At 35.8% G+C, this 25,505-nt stretch overlaps 1 protein-coding gene across 6 annotated transcripts in view; it reads right to left on the bottom strand.

The window, feature by feature from the left end:
* GRM8 (glutamate metabotropic receptor 8) overlaps window positions 1-25,505 on the bottom strand; it is an 826,045-nt gene that overhangs the window by 316,688 nt on the left and 483,852 nt on the right. For all 6 annotated transcript variants that reach the window (XM_053657130.1, XM_053657129.1, XM_053657131.1 and 3 more), the window contains one exon: window positions 22,892-23,092. In XM_053657130.1, the coding sequence (XP_053513105.1) occupies window positions 22,892-23,092 (201 nt within the window). The remainder of the gene's footprint in view (window positions 1-22,891; window positions 23,093-25,505) is intronic.

The raw sequence follows: 25,505 nt of genomic DNA, 5'->3' as shown, positions 1-25,505 counted from the left end.
CACCTACTTGAGAATCAACACCAGAAGGGCCAAATTTACTTGTGGGTAGCAGAGGAAAAGACTGAAAGTTGGTGGAGAGCTGAGTAAGTGGCATTGTTTCCTCTCAGACCCCTGCCCCACATACAGTACCACAACTCAGTGACATGGGTTGGCCTGGCCCCGGTGAATACTTAAGGCTCTGCCCCTCACTACATAACAGGCATGCAGAGACAAAAAAAATATGGTCCAAATGAAAGAACAGATCAAAGCTCCAGAAAAAAAATAGAACTAAGTGATGAATAAATTGCCAACCTATCAGATGTATAGTTCAAAACGCCAGTAATCACTAGTACAAAGGACACACGGACAACAACTAAGGGGGGTGTAAATGGGAGGGAGGTGGGGAGTACTGGGGGGATGGGCTTGGATGAGAGTAAAAAACAGAAAACTGTACTTGAACAACAATTAAATAAATTTTTTTTTAAAAGCAAGCAAAATATAGCCAGAGTCATTGAAATAAAGAACAAAATAACAGTAACCAGAGGGGAGGGGGCAGGGAGTATTGGGGGTTTAAAGGGTATGGGTCATCAAGGAACACATATAAAGGACACATGGACAAAGCCAAAGGGGGGTAGGATCAAGGGTGGGAGGTGAAAATGGGTGGGGGGAAATGGAGATAACTGTCCTTGAAGAACAATAAAAAATATTGAGAAAAATATTTTTAAATGCTTAAATGTGTGCATTTATAAATAAAGTATTTTCTACAAACTTTTTGAAACTACTAAAAAAAAACCCACCGGTAATCAGTATGTATACTTACAGAAATTGTTGAGTATGGTCACAAAATTGAGGGAAAATGTGAAGGCTATGCAAAGTGAAATAAAGAAAAATGTACAGGGAACTAAAAGGGAAGGGAAGGAAACCAGGACTCTAATCAATGGTTTGGTGCAGAAGGAAGAAATAAATATTCAACCTGAACAGAATGAAGAAACAAGAATTCAAAAAAGTGAAGAGAGGCTTAGGAACCTCCAGGACATCTTCAAATGCTCCAATATCCAAATTATAGGGGTACAATAAGGGGAAGAGAAAGAGCAACAAGTGGAAAAGTTTTTGAACAAATAATAAAGGAGAACTTCCCCACTCTGACAAAAGAAACAGACTTCCATGAAGTCCAGGAAGCTCAGAGAGTCCCAAAGAACTTGGACCCAAGGAAGCACATACCAAGGTACATCATAATTACATTACCCAAGATTACAGATAAGAAGTGAATCTTAAAAGCAGCCAGAGGAAAGGAGACAGTTACCTACAAAAGAGTTCCCATTAGACTATCAGACGATTTCTCAAAAGAAACCTTGCAAGCAGGAAAGGGCTGAGAAGAAGTATGTGAAGTCTTCAAAGGCAAAGACCTCCAACCAAGATTATTCTTTCCTGCAAAGCTATTATTTAGAATGGAAGGGCAGATAAAATGCTTTCCAGATAAGGTCAAGTTAAAGGAGCTTATCATCACCAAGCCCTTATTATATAAAATATTAAAGGGACTTATCTAAGAAAAAGGATAAAAAATATGAACAGCAAAATGACAACAAATTCACAACTATCAGCAACCGAACCTAAAAAAATAAAATAAAAATTAACTAAGAAAACAACAACAGGAACAGAATCACAGCAACAGAGATCACATGGATGGTGATCAGCAGGAAGGGGGAGGAGGGAGAATGGGGGGAAGAGGTACAAGCAATAAGAAACATAAATTGTAGGTACAAAATAGACAGGGGGAGGTTAAGAATAGTATGGGAAATGGAGGACCCAAAAAACTTATGTGTATGACACATGGACATAAACAAAGATGGGGGGATGCTGGTGGGAAGGTGAGTACAGGGCAGAGGGGAATAAAGGGAAGAAAAAAGTGGGACAACTGTAACAGCATAATCAATAAAATATATTTTAAAAAATAATGTTCTAGAACTTCAGTGTTGGCTATGAGAATAGTCAGAATCCAAAACACTGAAAACACCAAATGCTGGCAAGGATGTAGAGCTGAACAGGAACTCCTGTTCATTGCTGGGAGGAAGGCAGCTCTGCTTCAATTGCCAAAACTCAGAAGCATCCAAGAGGCCCTTCAATAGGTGAATAAATAAATACACTGTACTAAAGATAGAAAATGAAATATTATTCAGTGCTTAAAAGAAATGAGTTATCAAGTGATAAAAAGACTAGGACCTTAAATGCATATTACTAAGTGAAAAAAGCCAAGCTGAAAAGTCTCCATACTGTAAAATTCCAACTACATGACACTCTAGAAAAGACAAAACAATGCAGACAGTAAAAAGATCAGTAGCTGCCATGAATTAGGACAGAAGGAAGAACGAATAGGCAGATTACAGAGGATTTTTAGAGCAGTGAAACTATTGTGTATGATATAGTATCAGTGGATACATGTCTCAAAACCCACCCAATACACATCAAGAGTGAACCCCTTCCAGTGATGATAATGTGTCAGTGAGTGTTCATTGATTGTAACAAATGTGCCCATCATTCTGGGTCTGGGTATCATTAGTGTGAGAGACTATGTGGGTGAGGGCAGGAGATCAATGGGATTGCTCTAAACTTTCTACTTAACTTTCCTGTGAACCTGAAACTTCTCTGAAGATAAAACATGTTATTTTTTAAAATGATGAGAACATGACCAGGAGGAGAAAATTCTTGAAGGTAATGGTTCCTTTACCATTTTCGAAGAAATTGTAGGTATTGTGTTAAAAATATAATATTTCATTTATTTTAAACCTCATTAAAATAAATGCTATTATTTTATAATTCTTAACTTAAAAATTAAATACGGAATATCTTACAACATAAATTTAGAAGGTTGGGTGTTGTAGGTACTGGAGTTTCAGTTTGTGAAAAATCATGAAGGTGTAGATATTTTTGTACTTTTCTGTACATGTGTTACACTTGTTTAAAAGTCAAAAAAGGCAGTAAAAACCCTTTGTCATTAAATTTTGATTGAAGAAAAGAGGAGATAGATAGCTCCTCATATATACATATATAAGAGTATATATGTTTTTATAAGGATAGAGAAGAACAGAAAAAATTAAGAAAATTTAACAGATAGAAATGGCCTTTTGCTTGTATTGTCAAACAGGTCGGCATTTCTCAGTATTAGTGAAGAGCTAATATAAACCATAGGGACATCTGTTTAACCCTCATATCTAGCAAAGAACTCTCTTAACTAGGATTAAAAGTAAATTACAAAGTAATAAATATCTTTCTGAGAGACTTGTACTACCTCCCTTTTACCTGCCCAATTGTGTATCTCCATTTCAATTTGAATTGCTATACTTTGGAAAATGAATAGGGCTTATAACTTTTAACTAATTCTGTTATGTGGAGCCCACTCTCATCTCTTCTGTGGGCATGAACAATGGCACGGGTCATGCTCTGGTACAACAGTTTTCTCTAGTTGAGTCAGGTGCAACATATGACCTCTAGTTAAATTCTTTGTACAGGTCATATATGAGCTTACCAAAGAGTTTCTTAAAACAGGAGGTGTATTCAAGCACACATTCTCTGAACACTATTTCCAGCAACAGCCTCTACCTCTTTACCTGGCAAGTCAGTCATTATACTGGACAGAAACTGGATGAATATGGACTTTATGTCCTCTTATTTCCATATCTCAGTTCCAAACATTAATAAGAAAGGATTCAGAAAGTGACTGCAAAAGATAGAAAATCTGAACTTAAAGAGCCTAATCACCTTAGAAAAATAAGAAATTAATTCATTTTAGACAACAGTATTATTGATTACAATAGATTCATCAGATGCTTAAAAATCTAAGGCGTAGAGGGGAATGTGTGGAAATGGCTACAAATTGGGAAGAAAGATGTTTATGTGTGTATGTTTGAAATCTGGGAACTGCATTTAGAGGCTTTATTATTGTCTGGGGCAAAAAAATAATAATAGTTACTACCTATTGATTATTCATGATGTACATGGCATTCTGCTAAGCCCTTAAGCATGAATTATCTCATTAAATGTTTACAATAACACTACAAATTAGATATATTTAATACTCCTATTCAAAGATAAAGGCTTAGTGATTTATCCTAGGTCTCACAATATAAGTGAAAAAGGTAAGTTTAGTTTATCTCTATCTATCTCAACAGGAAAGCTCATGTTCTTAGCCACTTACTACTATCTTGTAAATGATCACAAGAGCAAATAGAGAAGTATATGGCAAGAAAAGAAGACAAAAGAAAAGAAAAATAAATTTAAGATATAAAAAAAGATGAAGTAATGAAAAGACATATGAAATGGAAGATAGATAACATACAATTAACACAGTTAACATAATAGACATTCAATATGTGTTTATTAAATGTATGTGTATAACATACAAAAATAAATGTCATAATACACACTCCCTAACTTTTTTAAAAAACTAGAAGTTTATTATTGTTACTTAGCTTAGCTAGAAAGGTGTTTATATGGTTGGAAAGAAAAGTTATTTTCTAGCTATGATTTTTGAACACATTCAAAAGACTAAGAAAACCAAAACCCAAAAGTGTAATAATTAGGCACCTGAATTAAAAGAATTTTCTCATTCATATTCCAAACTTTCAAACTATGTTCTTGATTAAACTCTAGTGTAATTATAAGAGTTAATAACCTTAAAGAGAAAAATAATAAAGTTTTCATTATAATTTCCAGGTAGATTCTTTCAGAAGTGAGTAACACTAGAAAATAATTACTGCTAATAACATGGGAGCTATTCCATTAAGTGCTTTTCTTCATATCTTTACAAAGTACATAATTTGAAATAGAAGAAATAATGAGAGAAGGAGCCTCACTTGATCTCCTCTAGACTCATCTGATGCCCCTACTAGCAGTAACGTACTTTCCCATCTACTCTGCAACTGCTGCAAGAATACTCACATTTCTGCATCTCTAAGAAGCTGACATGGCTGGGAAACATCGTTGCTTGGTACCAAACCAGAAGCATCCACTCCAGCATCTGTGTTTTCATTCCCACTAGTGATCCTTGTATGCAGTGCTTTTTAAATCTGTGTCTTTCTAAAGAGTCTCATGTCCTCAATCCCAACCTACCCATTTCATCATTTTAAGATGATCCAGGTACAAACTTCATTATTCCTCTATTGATAAAATGCTCTCCATCTATAATATAGTATGCCTACCTCTTTATTAATCACTTTCTAAGTATTATCACCTTACTTTTAGATTTCACAAGAACTCTAAAAAAAATTACAAGATCTGTCCAGAAACAGTCCAGCCATTGTTAATATAATGAGAATGGTTTGTGCAACACTGATGTAACCTGGAAGCCAAGGAGACTGGACTGGAATGTGAATGCATGAACAATGCTGACTTCACTGTACTAGTTAGTGGGGGCAATAGTCACCCTTGAGTAAGCATGTGTACTGTGTATCTGTCGCATTTAAAATGACTGAATGAGTAGAGCAAGGAATCTGAATCAAATTTTGCTTTAAGCTTGAAAATTCCACCATGGAAACTATTCAGATGATTCAGAAGGCCACAGCTATGGGCAACTGGTGATTGGCAGCTTCATCACAACAAAGCCCCTACTTATACATCAAGTCTTGTGCAGATGTTATTTTTTGTACCAAATTATATATACTTATTTTGAACTTACCTTTTAATTTAAACATTATGCCACAAACATTTCTTCATGTCACAGACTTTTTAAAAAATTTTTGTTCTATTACAGTTATTCCAATTTTCCCATTGCTCTCCCCTGTCTCGCCCAACTCCCATTCCCAAGGTCATTCCCAACCTGTTGTCCATGTCCATGGATCATTTATACATGTTTGTGGATTAGACCCTGCCTTTTCCTAACCTCCTTATCCCTCACACCCTTTCCCTCTGGTTGCTGTCAGCCTGTTCCTTGTTTCCAGGCCTCTGGTTCTATTTTGCTCAATTGTATGTTTTGTTCATTATATTCCTCTTACAGGTGAGATTATATGATATTTGTCTTTAACCACCTGGATTATTTCACTTAGCATAATGCTCTCCAGATCCATCCATGCTGTCGCAAAAGGCTCCTTCTTTTTCTGCTGCATAGTCTCCCATTGTGTAAGTGTACCATAGTTTTTTGATCCACTCATTTATTTATGGGCACTTAAGCTGTTTCCAGTACTTGGCTATTATAAATAATGCTACTATGAACATTGTGGTGCATAGGTTTTTTTTTGAATTAGTGTTTCAGGACTCTTAGGGTATAATCTCAGCAGTGGAATCACTGGGTCAAAAAGCAGCTTCATTCTTACTTTTATGAGGAAATTCCATACTGTTTTCCATAGTGGCTCCACCAGTCTGTATTCCCACCAACAGCACACTAGGGTTCCCTTTCCTCTACATCCTTGCCAACACTTGTTTGTTGATTTGTTGAAGATGGCCATTCTAAATGGTGTGAAGTGGTAGCTCACTGTAGTTTTCACCTTTCTGATGGCTAGTGCTGTTGAGCGTCCTTTCATATGCCTATGGGCTGTCTGCGTGTCCTCCTTGGGGAAGTCTCTATTCAGGTCTTTTGCCCATTTTTTAAATTGGATTGTCTTCCTTGTGTGGGTTCCTTATATATTTTGGAGATCAAATCCTTGTCTGAGGTATCATTGGCAAATATGTTTTCCCTTATGTTTGGTTCCCTTTTCATTTTGATGATGGTTTCTTTAGCCATGCAGAAGCATTTACATTTAGAAGTCCCATTTGTTTATTCTTTCCTTTATTCCCCTTGCTCTAGAGCACAGGTGGCGAACACAAGGCCCACCGGCCAAATCTGGCCCTACACCTTGTTTTATCTGGCCCAGCACCTTGTTTCTTTCTACCCAGTGGCAGCACTGAACTCCTTGCCCCTAGTTAAAGAGTTGTTACATTTATACAGTTCAGAAATTACATTCTGCCCTTTGACAGCAATCATGAAACTAAAGCAGCCCCTCGTGAAAAGGAGTTTGACACCCCTGCTCTAGAGGATATATCGATGAAAGAATTAATGAGTAGGAATTTAAAATTTTCTTGCCCATTTGTTCCTGCTCATATTTTCTTCTAAGACTTTTATGGTGTCACAGCTTATATTTAAGTCTTTTATCCATTTTGAGTTTATTCTGGTGTATTGTGTAAGTTGGTCTACTTTCTTTTTTTCATGTACCATTCCAGTTCTCCCAACACCATTTATTGAAGAGGCTATTTTTACTCCATTTTATGCTCCTGCCTCCTTTGAAAATATTAATTGAGCATAGAGACATGAGTTTATTTCTGGTCTCTCTATTCTGCTCCATTCATCTATGCATCTGTTTTTATGCCCATACCACACTGTTCTGGTTACAGTAGCATTGTAATATAGTTTTATATTAGGTATTGTGATCCCTCCTGCTTTATTATTCTTTCTCAAGATTGCTAAGACTATTCAGGGTATTTTTTTTGGTTCTATATAATTTTTGAAATATTTGTTCTAAATATGTGAAGTATGTCCTCGGTATTTTATTAGGGATTGCATTGAATCTATAGATTGCTTTGGGTAGTATGGACATTTTAATGATGTTGATTCTTTCAATCCATAAACCCAGTATACTCTTCCATTTATATATATTTTCCTTAATTTCTTTCTTCAGTGTTCTGTGTTTTTCTGAGTACAGGTATTTTATTTCCCTGGTTAAGTTTATACCTAGGTACTTTATTTTTCTTATTGCTATGGTAAATGAACTTTTTCCTAGTTTCTATTTCTGATATTTCATTGTTGGTATACAAAAATGCCTTCAATTTCTGAATATTGATTTTGTATCCCACAATTTTCCCAAATTCAGTTATTTGGTCAAGTAGTTTTTTTGGTGGAATCTATAGGGCTTTCTATGTACACTACCATGTCATCTGCAAATAATGACAGTTTTACTTCCTCCTTTCCAGTTTGGATGCCTTTTATCTTTTTTCTTGCCAGACCACTCTGGATAGAACTTCCAATACTATGTTGAATAAAAGTAGTGAAAGTGAACACTTATCTTGTTCCTGATATAGAGAAAAACTTTTAGTTTTTGCCCAATGAGTATGATGTTGGCTGTAGGTTTCTCATATATGGTCTTTATTATGTTGAGGTATGCTCTATCTAGTCCCACTTCTCTGAGGGTTTTTATCAAAAACTGGTGCTTTTCTATATTAAATGATTTTTCAGCATCTATTGACTTGATCATGTGTTTTTGTATTTCATTTTTTGTATGTGGTGTGTTACATTTATTGATTTGCAAATATACCATCCTTGCACCTCTAGGATTAATCCCACTTAATCATGGTGTATGATCTTTCTAATGTATTGCTGGATCTAGTTAGCCAATACTTTGTTGAGGATTTGGTTCATCAGCAAAATTGGCCTGAAGTTTTCTTTGTTGTGTCTTTACCTGATTTTGAATTAGGCTAATACTGGCTTCATAAAACAAGTTTGGGAGTCATCCCCCTTCTTGAATGTTTTGGAATAGTTTGAAAGGACAGGAGTTAGCTCTTCCTTAAATGTTTTGTAGATACCGCCTGTGAAGCCATCCATTCCAGGGCTTTTGCGTGCCTGGAGTTTTTTGATTACTGCTTCAATTTCAATTGTTGTTATCACTCTATTCAGGATTCCTGCTTCTTCTTGACTGAGTTTTGAAAGCTTCTTTGTTTCTAGAAATTTTTCCATTTCACACATGTTGTCAATTTTGGGGGCCTATAGTTGTTCATAGTAATTTCTTACAATCCTTTGTATTCTGTGGTATTAGTCATAATTTCTCCCCTTTGGTTTCTGGTTTTATTTATTTGCATCCTCTCTCTCTCTTTCTTGATGAGCTTGGTTAAAGGCTTGTTGATTTTGCTTATTTTTTCAAGGAACAAGGTTCTGGATTTATTGACCCTTTGAATTATTCTTTTAGTCTCTATATCATTTAATTTTCCTTTGGTCTTCATTATTTCCTTCCTTCTACTCTCTTTGGGCTTTGTTCTTTATTGTTCCTCTATTTCCTATATAGGGTTAGGTTATTATTTTTTTTGGAATTTTTCTCCTTTTCGGTAGGCCTGTATTGCTATAAACTTTCCTCTCAGGACTGCCTTCACTGTGTCCCATAGGTTTTGAGCTGCTGTGTTTCATTTTCACTTGTTCCCAGAAACCTTTTGATTTCTTCCTTGATCTCATTGTTAACCTAGTCATTATTTAATAGCATGTTAGTTGGTCTCCATGAATTTTAATGTTTTTTAGTTTTTTCCTTGAGGTTGGTTTCTAGTGTCAAGCCATTTTGATCTGGGAAGATGGTTCATATTATTTTGGTTTTCTTGAATTTCATGAAGCTTGTTTTGTGTCTTACCAGGTGCATTTGAAAAAAAATGTATATTTTTCTTCTTTGGGGGTGAAAAGTTATGTTATATATCAATTAAGTCTATTGATCTAGAGTGTTGTTCAATGCTACAATATCCTTGGTAATTCTTTTCTTAGAGGATCTATCCACTGTTGACAGTCAAGTGTTAAATGTCCTCCCAGATTGTCTTAATATATTTGTGTGTTCCTACATTGGGTGCATATATGTTTAAAAGGGCTGTATCTGTTTGATGGATTCTACCCTTAAGTAGTATGAAGTGTTCTTCTCTGTCTCTGGCCTTTGTTTTTAAATCTGTTTTGTCTGATAAAAGTGCTGCTACCCCGGGTTCTATTTTCATGCCCATTTGCTTGGAATAATGTTTCCATTTCTTCACTTTTGGTCTGTGTAAAACTTTTATTCTCAGGTGGGTCTCTTGTAGGCAGTATATACATGTGTCATGTTTTCTTATCCATTCAGCTACCCTATGTCTTTTGATTGCAGCATTTAATCCATTTACATTTAAAGTTATTATTGATAGGTACTTATTTATTGCCATTTTCCCCTTTGTATCTGTGTTTTCTCTCTCTCTCTCTCTTTCTTCATTTTCCTAAAGCATTCCCTTTAGCATGTTTTGTAATGCTGGTTTGGTAGAGATGTATTCTTTTAGCCTTTTTTTTTGTTTGGGAAACTCCTTATTTCACCTTCCATTTTAACTGAGAGCTTGCTAGGTAGAGTAGTCTTGCTTGCAGGACTTTGCTCTTTATTACTTGAAATATTTCTTGCCATTCCCTTGTATGTTACTAGCTGTTTCTCCCTTGCTGCCTTTAAGATTCTCCCTGTCTTTAAATTTAGTAATTTTGATTATGGTATGTCTTAGAGTGAACCCCTTGGGTTCATTTTTATTGGGACCTTCTGTGCCTCCTGGACTTTCATGACTTTTTATCTCAACAAGTTAGAGAAGTTTTCTGTCATAACTTTTCAAATAGGTTTTCTACCCCTTGCTCCTTTTTTTCTCCTTCTGGTATCCCTATGATATAGGTATTATTATGTTTCATATTGTCTTGCAGCTCCCTTAAACTCTATTTGTTCTTTCTGAGCCATTTTTCACTTTGTTGCTCTGTCAGGGAAATTTTCCTACATTGCCATCCAGCTTTGCTGATCCAGTCCTCTGCTTGATCTAGTCTGCTTTCAATTCCTTCTATTCAGTTCTTCATTTCAGATATCACATTCTTTATTTCCTCTTGACTCATTGATAGTTTCTATGTCCTCCTTTTCATGCTGGTTTAGTTCACAGTTCATTCCTTGTAGCTTCCCTGGAGTTCTTTATAGTTCTGACTGAGTTCATTGAGCATCCTCATAACCATTATTTGAAACTCAATGTCTGATAGTTTGCCTGCCTTAATTTCATTTAACACTCTTTCTGGGGATTTCTCCTTTCCTTTGATTGGGGGTTGTTTCTTTGTCTCCTCATTTTAAGTGACACATTTTGTTTGTTTCTGCATATTAAATTGACCTGCTTTGACTCCCTGTCTTCATTGTGTGACTTTCTGTGGTAGGGGACCTGTGGGATTCAGTGGTGCGGTCTCCCTGAACTTGATGCTCTTGGAATGTTCTTTATGATGTTTGTGTGGGCTCTCTGTTTGTAATTGGGTTTTGTTTGTTGTGTCGTTCTTCTGTGGGTTCTTCCCTCTGGCTGGCTAAGTGAGGGTCACTCCACCTACCATACCTTGTATGGTGCTGTACAGGTGCTGCCAGAACAAAACCAAACAGCCCAGGAAACAAATCCACACCTGCATAGTTAACCACCCACAACCACACTGTAACAGGAAGTGGGCCAGTATTAATAAAGGTGCAAAAAGATTAATACTATTATAAGAAAGGAAAAACAAATATGAGATAACTAACTGAAAGAAAAAGGATTTTGAGAGGGTAGTAGAAGGAGCAATAATAAGAGCGGGGAATAAGGACAAGATGAAGAAAGACAGAGAAATTTACATCATAAATAAAAAAGGGGGGAAGATGGCAGAATGTGGTAAGGGAATGGAAGCAAATAATATTAAGTTTAAACATAACTTTTTAAATAAATAAAAATACAAAACAAAAACATTTCTTAAAGAAGTGAGAGAGAGAAGAGGAAAAATAGGAACCAAATTGTAGAAAAATATCCACCACAGTGCTATCAACAACAATAAGCAAAGATTAATATAGGTAGGAGGGAAATAAGAAGCAAAAGAAAAGCTTAAGAGATGTCTAAAGTAAAGAGAAGTGATTTTCAGAGGATAGAGGGAGAAAGAATACTAAGACTGAGGTATGAAAACTAGGCTAATACAGGGAAAAATTAAAATTAAAAATTATAAAATAAGAAAGGGCAGAACAAAGGCAAAATGGAGTAAGAGAGGGGAATGGTAAAATTTGAGATTAGAAATACAAAAATAATGGAGATGTAGAAATAAAATTGTGAAAATTTGACAACCATAATATCACAACTGATAAGCAAAGATTGATAAAGGTGGACAGAGAATAAGGGTACTTTAAGAATGGAAAAAAGGATGGGAGATGACTAATGGCAATAAAAATGGTTGTGAGAAGCTAAGTAGAGAAATAGTAAGAAAGTGGAATGGAAACAAGTCATAGCAAGAGAAAAAATAAAATTTAAAACAAAAATAAGAAGAGTAAAGAAGAAGGTAAAATGTAATGAGTACAAGTGCAAAATATGAGATTTGAAATAAACTATAATGTAAAAACTAATAACAATATACACTAACTTGATGGACAAGAAATGAATGTTAGAAAGCTACACATGAGAGAAAATAATGCAAATAATGAAGACCACAGTGGAATTCATCTCACTGTTTTCTCTTTCTCAATCCTTCCTTGGTGATGTCAGATATTCCAGTCTGGCCCAACACAACCTGTTCAAGGCTACCAGTGATTCACAGTCTGTGGCTGCCTATTTCCATTGTTAATCTAATCAATCTGTAATCAGCAGTCAGGTTAAGCACCCCTGGGTTGGCAAAATAATTCCTGTGGGCAGGGCTATTGCTTCCCCTCAGGCTGATGCCACTTGGCAGAACTGCTGTGCCTGAGTATGATGGCTCCTGCAGTATGAGAGATGACTCAGCACAGTGATCCTGGTGGCAGCTCCCTCAGTTCTCTCCCCAAAGCCTCTGTCCCCAGACTCTCCTCCAGTGTCTCTAGTCCACTCTGCCCAACCTTTGCCAGAGCCCAAGCTTAAGTGGGTTAAGTGGCTGCAAATAAAATTATGTGCGTTGGTCCCTTGAAAGGCTCTCTGTGACTCTAGAAGTCTCTTCCTGGCAGACAGAAACCCTGCTGCTTTTCACAGCTGGGTGTTATCTGGGTTCCTTTTGTGGCTCTGCTGCTGCAGCCTAGGGAGCCCAGCTTGGGATTTAGACACCATACTTTCCATGGTGAACCCCCCAGGCCACTGAACTTCCCTCCGGCACTTCATCTGCCACCCATAGGAGCTCAGATAGCCCTCTTGCGTCTCCTCCACACTCCATTGTGGTAACATAGTGATGAAGTGGTTTCTTCTGTCTGTCTGTGGTTAATAAGGCTTTTCCCTGGCTAGTGTTCCATTGGTTGTTATAGATGATTTCTCTACAATTTAGTTATAATTCCAGATTGGTCCTGGGAAGAGGTTAATGGAGCTTCTACTTACTCCTCCATCATCTTGGATCTTCTCTTGTGCAGTTTTTTGGCAAAATATCAAATCACCAAGGTGACTCAGTCCCCATACAGCCCAGATCTGGAGCCTTGTGACCCTGACTTTTCCCAAAATTAAAATCACCTTTGAAAAACAAGAGATTTCAGTCCATCGATGAGATTCAGGAAAATATGATGGGAAAAGCCTCCAAGCTGATGGCAACTTGGAGTATCATGTGAGGTCCCAAGGTGTGTACTTTGAATGGGGCTGAGGCATCACTGTCCTATGTACAATGTTTCTTGCATCTTTTATCTGCTTTAATGAATGTCTCTATTCTTCATACTATGGATACTTTATCTGGGTACCTTGTGGACTGACCCCATATATACTATTATCATTCCTATTTTATAAGCAAAGAAACAAGAATTTAAAGAGATTTGTTAGCCCTGACTGGTGTGCTCAGTGGACTGACTGCTGGCTTGCGAACCAAAGGGTCACTGGTTTAATTCCCAGCCAGGGCACATGCCTGGGTTGCAGGCCAGGTCCCCAGCAGGAGCGCACAAAAGGCAACCACACATTGATGTTTCTCTCTTTTCTTTCTCCCTCCTTTCCCCTCTCTAAAAATAAATAAATAAAATCTTTAAAAAAAAAAAAAAAAGAGGTTTTGTCACTTGACCAAGATCACAAAGTAGTAAGTGGTGACACTGTATTAAAACTTTATCTGAGTGTAAAGTCTATGATTTTGATCACTATGGAAAATATAAATCATTAAACATAAACTCCTTTAGAATCTTTCCACTGCCTCAAATCTCTCTGCTCCTTTGTGTGTTTTCCTCATCCTTCATTCAAGGCTCATTGCTGTATCCCTGTTTAGACCCAAAGCCAACTCTTAACCCTCAGTTACTGAGCCCACAGTACCCCCTCTGTTTCTGGGATTTGCATATCATTTATTCCTAACTTTTTGGCACATGATAAAGAAGTTCAGGAATCACAAGAATAAAGAATGAGTAAAAGAAGCCCAATGTAATGGATGAATTGAGTAAGACTCTGGGAAGAACTAAGGCATCATTATTGATTTGCCTCAAGCTTTTCTTTGATGCTGGCTCCATTGTGGGAGGAGCTATAAAAGACAATAAAAGAAATTATACTTAAAAAACCCTACAGTTCGTCATCTCATGCAGTAGAAAAGAGAGGCAGGTACAGTTATGCTGCTAAATTTCATGATGACTTAATTTGTAAGATTATTTTATAACCAGCCTAAAGTTTCCTTAATCAGAAACTAAAACAAAATCACCTAATTTCACATCAGTCTATTTATTTACCCATACATATTCAATATCACTATATATGCTGTTCACTTTTTTAAAAATGTATAACTATTTCCAGGAATTACTTTACTAACTGTAGATCTTCAGCTTCAATAATAAATAATATAAGATACTTCTGAATTATTAATAATGTTTTTTCTTTATTTTATTTCAAATGAGGTAACTATCAAAAATGATATTTATACTTTAAATTAACAGATAACCACTTTATCACATTTGACTTTGCTTGATATCTATTTATTAAATAATTACTATTTAATCACAAGGAAATTATGCATCATAACTTCTAGAAATGACATTTTAGTCAGTTTTTCCAAACTTTGACATGTTACATCTCATTTGCTATTTATGCAAGCAGATAAAACATAGTGTCAAGCCAATTTCATCAATAGAATATGAACTAACATACTGAATTAGCTTTACTAATGGAGTTGTCAGAAATAGTTACAAAATAAGATCATTTGGGCAAGTTAAGATATTTCTCAAAACCTCTTGGTTTCTAGTCAAAGCACCATGACTGGAACAGAGGCAGCATTAAAGTGATTCTGTGTCTCCTTCCTCCCTCCTTATTTTCATTCCATTTGTGCTTTCATGTTCCCATTTCAGGTACTATTCCCTCCTGGGGGTTATTGGAACTGTCTCTTAACTCGTCATCCCTACCTTTAGTCTCACTCCCTCCAGTCTGCAAATTGCTGCCATAGTTATTTTTCTGAAACACAAATCTGAGCACTTCACTGTCCTGCTCAGAAAGCTTCAATTCCCTGTAGCCTGCTGTGACACATTCAAACATCAGAGTTTGGCAGCGATTTCTAACCAGACCCAAGCTCCTTTGGCCATTCTCATCTCCTGGCTGCTCCAAGGTCACTCACTGGATGTTCAGCTTTCTTAGAGTGCATGCTCTTCTTCCCTGTCTTTCAGCTACCATTAAACTGCTTTGTCTGCCACAAATACCTTTGTCTTATCTTGTCCACCCGAGGAAATGTCACTTTCCAATTGTAACAAATAAGATGTCACCTACTGATTCTCTACTATATTCTTTGTGCACCCCCCTCCTGCAGTTTCCCAATCTCAGCTTTCCGTTGTGTTTGTACATGCCCACAGCTCTATCACATCACTCATCAAATTCGTAACATGTGTCCTTCCTGTTATGCTATAGTCTTTGACAACTCACAGAACCACATTTAATTGATCTTTGCATTTCTGATGCCTACCACAGAACTGTTGATTAGGTACCCTGTAAGATTCCTAATAAAATGTATGTGAGATAAATGCATGATTCATAAAAGACAAAAATGAATATAAACAACAAAAAAAACAACAGTAAGAACACTAGCAGGCACTTATGTTTTTAAAATACACCTTTAAAAAATTTTGTAGAGAAAGCAGAGGTGGAAGAGACCTCACAGATCAGAACATTTTTGTGTAATCCTTCCATTTAAAAGGTGATGCTGTGAAGTCAAGGTGGACTCAGAACACAAAGGAAAGTGGCAGAGCAGGATGAAAGCATAGGGTTCCAGGATGAGTCAACTGACCCTGTGATACTACACACTGTTGATGGGTTTTATTAAAAGCAGAACAAACTGGGATTTTGATTTTTGACTTTCTTGATTTTTTCAATAAATTTTTAAAAATACAATGTTTCAAAAATTTCCTTAGACTATATTCCTAAAGTATATGTACTCAGCAAATACTCAACAAAAAAGAATTACACCAATATCCATCCTCACCAGGCATATTTATAAGAACAAATACAATTACCTTTTGAAAGTTATTACTATAAATTTTAAGACTGTAAACTTGATAGGTAAAAATCAATCTTTCATCGTTGATTAAATGGTCTTTCTTTGATGATTATTGAGGCTTAACCTTGTTTTTTTTCAAACTTTTATTCACACTGACATGTTTTGTTTGTTTATCTTTGGAGATGTCATAATTTGTATCAAAAGTGTTAAGTTTTACTAAATCAAACATTTATTTTCCTGTTATAATTTTTTTCTTATTTTAAGCTTCCCAGTTCAAATCTGATGAATCATCTAGATTTTCTTCTATTTTTCATTTGCTTCTTCAGTTTCACTTAACTCCAAAATAAATTTCAAACGGAGACTACTCTCTCATGTGAAGGAATCCTCTCCCTCAATTTCACTGTAAACAGATAATTAATAAAATGTCCTTTCCCACTGAGCCCTAACTCCATCTTTATCATAAGTCCATATGTATGTATATATGTACATACACATGTATAAACTGATTTATTTATTATCATTATATATTTCTGGCTATTTCTATCTGTTTCCATTTACCATATGTTTATTTTTTATACTAGTTCCATACCATATTGATTGTTATAGCCTAACATTATTCTTAAATGTTAAATGTTTCATAGGAATAATTTTTTCTTCAAAATCAGTTGTTATTTTACTCATTTATTCTCACAATTAAATTTTTAAACATTATTTCAAATTCCAGAAAATACTCTTTTGACATTGTGGTTGAAATTATACTAAATTATATGAAATCTAAATACGGGTTTATTCAGAAATGTTTAATATTTTTCCTATTATTATTTTTCTGTCTGTAAAAAAGAAATCTCTCTTGATAAAGTTGTCTTTATATAGGTCTTTCATATTTTTGGTTCAATTTATCCCAAGATATTTTAAATTTTTTTTGCAAAGGAAACAGAGTTTTTATACTTACCTGGCAGGGGAGATATGATCACAAAGAAAACAGAGGGTTTTTTTTTACCACATATTAGTTAATGATTTCTTACTGGTAAGTACAAAAGCTCTTAATGTTTTAATATTAATTTTATATTTGTTCATCTTTGTAAAATAAGTACTTCTAATATATTTTTCAGTTTATTATTTGAAAATAATAATATTACTTAGATTTTAGTAGTAATTTGTTTTTTTGTTTTAGGTTTTATCATCCTGGTTAAATTTATAGAGTATTAATAATAGTAGTAACAGGATTAATCCATCTCTTTAATAGGAATAACTATAAATATATAATTGGTTATAGGCTGTGAGATGTGCTTTATCATGTTAAACATTTATTCCATTTGTGGTTTGTTTTTGTTTTTGTGCTTGTAACAGAAATGAGGGTTATATTTTTAATCAAATGGCTTTACAGAATCTTATGAGAAATTTATTATTGTCTTATTGGACCTAGTAATCTGTAGTAAATTTCCTAATAACATATTAAGTCATACTTACTTCTTAAAGATATTTTATACAAAAAAAAAACTGCTTCAAAATCAGACAATGGTATTCACAGACTCTGAAAACTATATATTTAGAAATTTTGCAGTAAGTCCCTGAAAACAATAAGGGTTTAAAGAAAAAGAGATCCTGATAAATTCCATCTCTATACCAGCTTCTGTGATCAAGCAAGTGTGTACATTTTCCTTAGAATATTGAGCATTGGGATGATTAGACCACTACCTCACTACTGTTTAGAGAAGCTGCTTCACCCATCTTGGGGTCGGAGAATTCGATCACAATATGAGGGCTTACATTAAATAATTCCAAAGTTGACCCCTCCCTCAGATTCTCACAGATTGTATGTGATTCTTTTTTTTTTTAATTGGGTCTCCTCTGGCCTAACAAAAACTTACCAAACTAATGAGGCAGTGAGATTCAGAGACCACAGCATCACCCCTCTCTCAGGTTTTTGCCTCTCTACTCATTTTTTAAAACTTTCTCCATAAGTCACTTACAGAAACTTCCAAAATGCCCCTTTCATCCACCAGGAAAGCCCCATGACAGCTAAGTTTGGACTGCTTGCTCCTTGCCACTGATCATTTCCATGAGGTCTGACATCCAACCTAAGTTTGGCTTATAAGATTCAAGTTTCTAAGCAGTTGGAAGTGGGACTTAAATATTGTAGCTGGCCAGCTTCTGCCTACGCTCTGGATCTGGAAGTAGGGAAAAACCAACATAAACGAAACAAAACAAAACAAAACAAAACAGAAAGAGGTTTGGATTTCTGACAGGTTTTTGGTTCTTATAACCAGTACTTTTCTTAGACTCTTTTATATTCTGCCATGGGGTTTCTTGACACAACCTCATAAATTCTTCCTTTTAGCTTGAGCAAGTTAAGGCTGATTTCCGTTACCTGCAATGAGACCATCCTGATTAGTATGCCGAGGTGCCTCAGGCTCTGCCCCTGACGGGAGCTCAACTCTAGAGGGGGCAGGGAGGTCTCTGGAATTCTATTTAACACTTTTTCTTTTCTTCTCATGATAACAGTAAAATCTTTGATTTCATACAAGATGTATAGTATTAATATTTTATAGGCTATAGTCAGACCAGAGTAAAAAACTGACATCATTGCTTAAGTTTCTGAAAAATCTAAACTCCTATCATTCCTCCTATCACTCCTATCATTTCTTTTGATAAATCGCTGGATTTTAAAATTTATAGAAATAGTATTTTGTTCCAATGGTTACAACACAAGTAATCTTAAAACAAAGGTCTTTGTTTCCCTATCTCCCTAGATGGGGATGAGAGGTTGAGAAAAGTTGTAAGAAACACACAAACAATGCCAATATGCTATGGTTCAGAATGTGTTTATGCTTCAGATGAATTTCTTCACTCATGGCAAAATACCAGTTCGAGTGATTAAATTCAATCAAAGCACCATTGTTGCTTACATCTGCGATGACAAACAATGCATTGTAGTTTAATCATTTGACTAAGTGTTTTACCTTTCATTGTTTTGTCATAGATTAATTCTGACCTGAAATACTAATCATTCATCTTTCTAAATTCTAATATGGTCTTCATGTTGTCAAGCAATAAACTGGAAGAAGCATGACCTTTGAAACCAAGCATCTTTAAACCATTACCTAATTAGGCATTAGTTACAATTTCAGCAAGACTGAGTTTTAAACAGTTCCCTCTAACTTTACACTAACGGTCTGCACACATTGGCTCTGGCTGCTAACCTCCTGCTATTACAGCATCTCTCTCTGCACCAGTGGCGTGATTTTACTGTCTCAAATGAAAAGGGGCCCCAGAAAGCAATTTGTTCTGATATCTCATTAATGTCGGATCCAGTTTAACAATTTCTTCTACACAAAAATTACACTTTAGAGCAGACATATACAATATTTAAATGGGCATTAGTAAATAATTCCATCCAATGGGTCCATTTTTTAATTACTTGACAATGCATTTTGTAGTTCATTGATCCTGAAAGACAATCTGGAAGGCTACACAGAAAATCGACAGATGTGTTACAAAGCTCATTCTTTGACAGCTGGTAAGAGCCTGAGAAAACTTTTACTATACAATAATCCGTTGTTGTTATGTACAGCAAACAGCTCTGGGTCTAGTCAAGCACTTTCTCGACTCGTCAGGAGATTCAAAACTGGTCCTAAGGAAACTAAGGACCCCCTTGCAATTCCAGTCTTTGGGAAGTGGGTTGGATTTCTCACTCAGCAAGAACACCGACTGCGACCAACACAGCCCGCTCACCTGGCATGCCATTAACAACATACAATGGCAGTTAGCTGGGTTTCCAACAGAGAACCCAAATTCCGGGTGTCTACCTTCAGTTTCTATGAAAACCCTGCGAGAGCAGGAATGTTTGAATCTGTGGACTTGATGTGTGCTCCATCTAGCTATTGGGACTTTCAAGGTAGCTCCAGGATCAGCAAGCAGTGCTAGAGGAAGTAGAGTGTCCAAGATCACGGCCATACATTCAACCCAGCAGTTCTTATTTAAACGGACTGAAATGTTAGATGTTTGAGTAGGAGTTTTTTGAAGATAAAGTTTGAAAAGCAGAGTCTAAGGGAGATGCTCTTCATTTGTTCTTAATAGAGTATGGTAATCCTTATATCATCAGAGCTCAAAAGAGTTGTAAATCTAGATCAAGTGAGATTATCTCCCCCTCCTTGAAAACCCTCTAATGAAATAGCCTTCCCTATTACAAGCACAATGTTCTCAGCTTTGATTGTGGGTACAGGTGCACAAGAGCCAAATACAAGGCGTCTGCTTTTGCTATAAAATTTTGTTAAATAGCATTGCTTATTAGGCTGGCAAAGTCCCATTTCTTTCAGAAATGATTTACAAGAACATTCATCCTCTCCTGAAAAATAGGCTTGCTGCTATCATATAAAGAAACATGTGTATCCCATTGAATACACATGTACCTTTACATTTTATCTGCTTAGGAAGCTCAGAACTTCATGAGATTCTTCATTCTTGCTACTAGATTAGTTTCTCCCTCCTTCAGTGGTTTTGATGTTGTACTTCTATTTGAAGAGCTTTATGTGTCTTCTTGTCATAAACAGGCAAAAGTGTTAATGATAAGTGAACACTAATATAGGAGCCAATAATGAAATTAACAAACTGACGACCATCCTGAAAATCAAGAGAATTATATATTTCACAATAATTTGCTTTTATGCTCAAATCCCTTACTCTGTGTCATCAGCTACTGGAACATGGACAGATTTGAAGACATTATCAAAATAAATCTCCAAGGAGCTAAACAGATTCCTTTTTTAGTTCACCCACTAAAATTCATGTACCTCACATTACTCTCATTTGAAGTAGACTTATTTTTGTACCAGACACAGTTCTATCATGCTTTGGGGGTTCCTATTGCTCTCAAGAGGAAAAACAAATCTTGAGAATGGTCTCTCTGGCCCTCCTTCTGCTTCACCCTCACCTCTGACACTTAACCTCCTTCAGATTTCCCCTGTCCCCAGTGCCTCAGAGTAGGCACATTTCCCCTCTCGTGAACTCTCAGTCCAGCCTCTGCAGGAAGCACTCACTGCAGATTATACCACTATACCTCATGTGATTCATATCTCAGTTCCCCAAGAAACTTTAAATCCCATGTCTGTTTTGACTGTTTTTACCAGTAACACAGCTTTACAAATACAGCTTTGTAATATACCTATCACGAAGCTTAACACATTCTATGTGCTCAATAAATATCTCTTGAGTGAGTTAATAAAAGTTGCTTCTCTGATCACAGTGAATTAAACAAAGCAAATTATGGAAGGAATCAGCCCTAAACATATATACACACACACACATAGTAACATTATTCTGATAATGTAGAAGGGAAAAAACTATGAAAAGTGGACAGAAAAACTCAGACATTACTGGAGTCTAGAGACAAATTGTCTTAATAATCATTAGACATTAAGGCATTTTTAATAGTCTTTAATAGCATCCTTATATTACAGTGTGGTAAAGTAATTGAGGTCATCAAGGAAGAGCTGGGTTTTTATCTATCCTTACGATAAAAGAGATATTGGTAATTCACCTTTAAAATACTTTAACCATGTGTTTCTTTGGAAGATTTTCTTATTTTCTATAAGGTACATTCAGTGATTGACAAAATATAATCATTTGCATTTTTCTTCCCACCTTTTAACAATTTGGACAAATGAAATATTCCCCAATCTCAGGTTAGAATAGATAACTTTGTATTGTACCACTCTTCTTCTGCTCAATTTGATAATTGCAAGAAAATTATTTTCAAATTCCCCTTAGTACTGACATTCTTTTTTTTAATTTATTATATTTTTAACAAAAACACTAATGTTATATAATGTTTTTTGAAAATTCTGCTGAAAAAGAGAATACTCTGTGTTGAATATAAACCACATTTTGTTTCATGTTGCACGAACAAAGCCAAAGAAGTTTCCACTTGAATTCTAAATTGAAGATGACCTTGTGCTTTTCTGAGAAAGGCTGGCAGCTGAGGTCACTGGAGTGTATTATGATGGACAGAGCAGTGCTGTGCGTGGCTGGGAGGCATGTCCATTGTGTGGATTACAGCCAAACACAAAGAATTAGCTCAGAGCATTCTATCATTTCATTTAAAAATAATTGCCAAAGTCATGCCCAGCAACCATTACAACTTTCGTGAAAGAACAGCCCTCAATGGTTTCATCACTTCAGACAGGCAGTTTGACTGTTCTCAGCCAATGCTACGGGTCCATCATATTCTGTATCAGTTTCCTGTGACACGCACCGAAGCAGCATTTGTTTCTGCAGGAGGCGAATCCCATCTACACTGCATTGCATGTAATTCTATCTAACACGATGCAGCTCATTGCTTCAAATTGACCAAATCATTGAAAGAAATACAAGGAAAAAGAAGATGCAGAAGCTTCACAGAGCACTCTAGAACGTAAATATATTGCAACTCCAAATCATTCACTTCCCTCAAGTCAACAGAGTTTAAAAAGCTTAACATCAGTTTCAAAACAAAATGTCCACAATTCCTTCTCCAATAAAAACATAAAACATTTTCTAAAAACCTAACCTGTTGTCAGTGGTTCCAAATAAGCCTCTTAAGGTATTTCTGAAATAGTGATATTTAAATAGAATATTTTGATTGATAGAGGCTTATTTTTAACTTCTGCATCTTTCAGGGACAGATTAATGGTAGCAAAAAAAATATGTTTGGGATTTAAGAGCAGGTGGAAAAACTCACACTTGATTTAAAGGGGAACTTCTAATCTACTCTGCTTGAGTATCCTCAATATATAGGAACAAAAATACCTTGTTTCTTCTAAAGTATTTAGAGACAAAACGTATGTGATAACTTACCATTAAAATTTACAGCCCGGATATAACCAAGCAGCTCTTTCCCATCAATGGTACTCATTCGTGGGCAAAGGCCAATGTAGCCAGGACAGAGATCTTTGTGCATGTTATGCAGGGCGTAGGCCATGGAATACACCGCATCGATGACAAACTGAACCTTCCCTTCCTGCTCGTAAGATGAATCCCGTGCAATTCGCTCCAGCCCTGCAACATAAAAAGGGAAATCATCAGTTGGCTGTTAGATTCCACTGAAAGATGGCATGAGGGCTGAGATTTCCATCATATGAGACTCATTTAGTGAGACAAAACTACTTAATTGTACTTCACTTATACTAAATAAAATTTACAAACTGGAATTAAATTATTTTAATAGCAACAAAAATACATAAATACATACAGTTTCATTATCCTTATTTCCACCATATTGAGTCTTTATTATATTGTAAGTTCTGGTAATTACATATCATTTTGGTAGTGATTTGATCTTTTAAGTGAAATGAACAAGTAGACTTTTTTTTCTCTTAACTTTAGCTGCAGAGGCATCATTTAATTAGTGACCCAAAGTCAGGTCTTTCCCCAGCCAGATCTGTTCTTTTTTAGACTGTGTTCTATTTGTAAGCCCTTTTTATAAATGGTAAATAAGAATATATCTTGTTTATCTTTAGGAGAATCATTTATTTTCTTCTTGATCTTATATTTCTATATTATTTTATTTTTTATCTTTTCCAGCTTTATTGAGATATAATTGACATGTAACATTTGTAAGTTTGGGTTTACTGCAATGATTTGATATACCACTGTAATGATACATAATGTGAAATGATTACAACAATAAAGTTAGTTAACGCAACCATCACCTCACATAGTTGCCATTTTTTTCTTGTGGCAAGAACTTTTAAGATTTAATCTCTTAGTAAATTTCTAGTATACAATACTGTTTAACTATAGTCACTATGCTGTACATTAGATCCTCATAAATTGTCTATTTTAATTTTCTATTAAGAAGATGTAGAACTTTCAAAATGAGTATCATTAAGAATAATTGTTTTTGTGTTTAGAGCTGAGAATTGGTACTAGGGATTATCATTTTAGATACAATAGAAGCATAGAATTAAAAATGAAAGATAAATTTGATGTGAAAACTAGATGCTGTATTGTGAGTTGTACTCCTACATTCTTGTTTTGAAGATGAAGAAGCTGGGGTGCATGGAGATGAAACTCACTTAGGACACATTCGAGCAGATGTGGGAACCATTCCCAGGTCTCAGCTCAAAGCCCAATATTTACTCAATGCCCAGAAAAATGTAGATGACAAAAATGTCTGGCACTCAACAAAAAAATCAGAGAAAGAAAATGAGGGCTTACTAAGGGTCCCAAAAGAATCTGTTATCACTTCCGCATCCCCACAACCTTAGATATCCTGTAACACTTGGAGACCAAAAGCAAGCCCTTTAAACCTTCCCTCCCACGGATGCCACTTAGTCACTTCTAACAGAGTCTTTGAATTCAGCAAAACCTTATTTTCTTCACCCTAATACATATATCCTCTAAATTTAGAGAGTGAATTAAAATGGTTATCTATATTTGTTTCTTTACACTCACAAGACCAGTGGCTTTCTTCTAGACAGATGTAGTGAACATTTCATTCATTTTTATTCATGCAATCATTGAACATTTTCTTCTGGTCTCAAACACTTGCTGTGTTCTGATCCTATAAATGTTGGTTCGCACTCTGTTCCCTGCAGTCTGTCATGATCCTGAATCCTGCTTCCCCCTTTTCCACAAGTCTTTGTGATTTTTTTTCCGATGTATCAACTTCCCATTCCCCAAGATTGAATCCTTTTTTTCCTCCAACCTCAGAATCCATTCATTCTCAACTTTTTCACCCATTATTTTTTCTATGATTTAGAAATATAAATATGTATCCAAAATGTTGGTTATATGGTCCAAATCACTTTAATTCGTTTGGAATCTAGCTTTCTTAAAAGTTAATTGTCTAGAACTTTCCTGTCACTTAACTTTCAGCCCACAGTTCCAATTGTCTACCATAACTTTATGTAGTCTGTTTCCATGTCAAATTTAACTAAATCTAAAACCAGGCTATGATTGTATAGAGTTCCATCATTATTTCCCTAAAACCTCATATTAAGGTTTTAGGGAGCAGGTTTGGGAGCGCAGAGAGAGGGGGCGGATGTGACAAAGAACACCTGCAGGTGCCAAACGGTACATCATGTCCTTCAAGCTGCCTTAGCTTCATGATCTCAGCTAAGATCCATGCAGCTGTGGGGACCCCGTCCTTTCCCTAACCGTGTGGGGCACTTTGTCTCCTGGGTCCCAGGGCAGTCCTGCTGATGTCCAGAACGCCATCAAATGATTTGTTGAAACAGCCTTCTCAGCTTCTGCCTAAAATGTCTCACCCACAGTTTTAACCACAAAATAGACAATTAATACATAATTACTGAAGAATGGTCACAGAAGCCAAAATAATTCAGTGATCTCTTTAAAAGATCTTATTTGGTAACCAGGCATTCTGGTTAGTCCAGGACTGAAGAGTTTCTCAGGATATAAAACCAAAACCTGGACAGTCCTGGTCAGACAACCAAGGTTGTTTCTGAAG

The sequence above is a fragment of the Artibeus jamaicensis genome, unplaced genomic scaffold, assembly GCF_021234435.1.
Source record: "Artibeus jamaicensis isolate MK-2021 breed Jamaican fruit bat unplaced genomic scaffold, CSHL_Jam_final scaffold_3307, whole genome shotgun sequence".
In the NCBI taxonomy this organism is placed as follows: Eukaryota; Metazoa; Chordata; class Mammalia; order Chiroptera; family Phyllostomidae; genus Artibeus; species Artibeus jamaicensis.
This window is presented reverse-complemented; position numbering and strand designations above follow the sequence as displayed.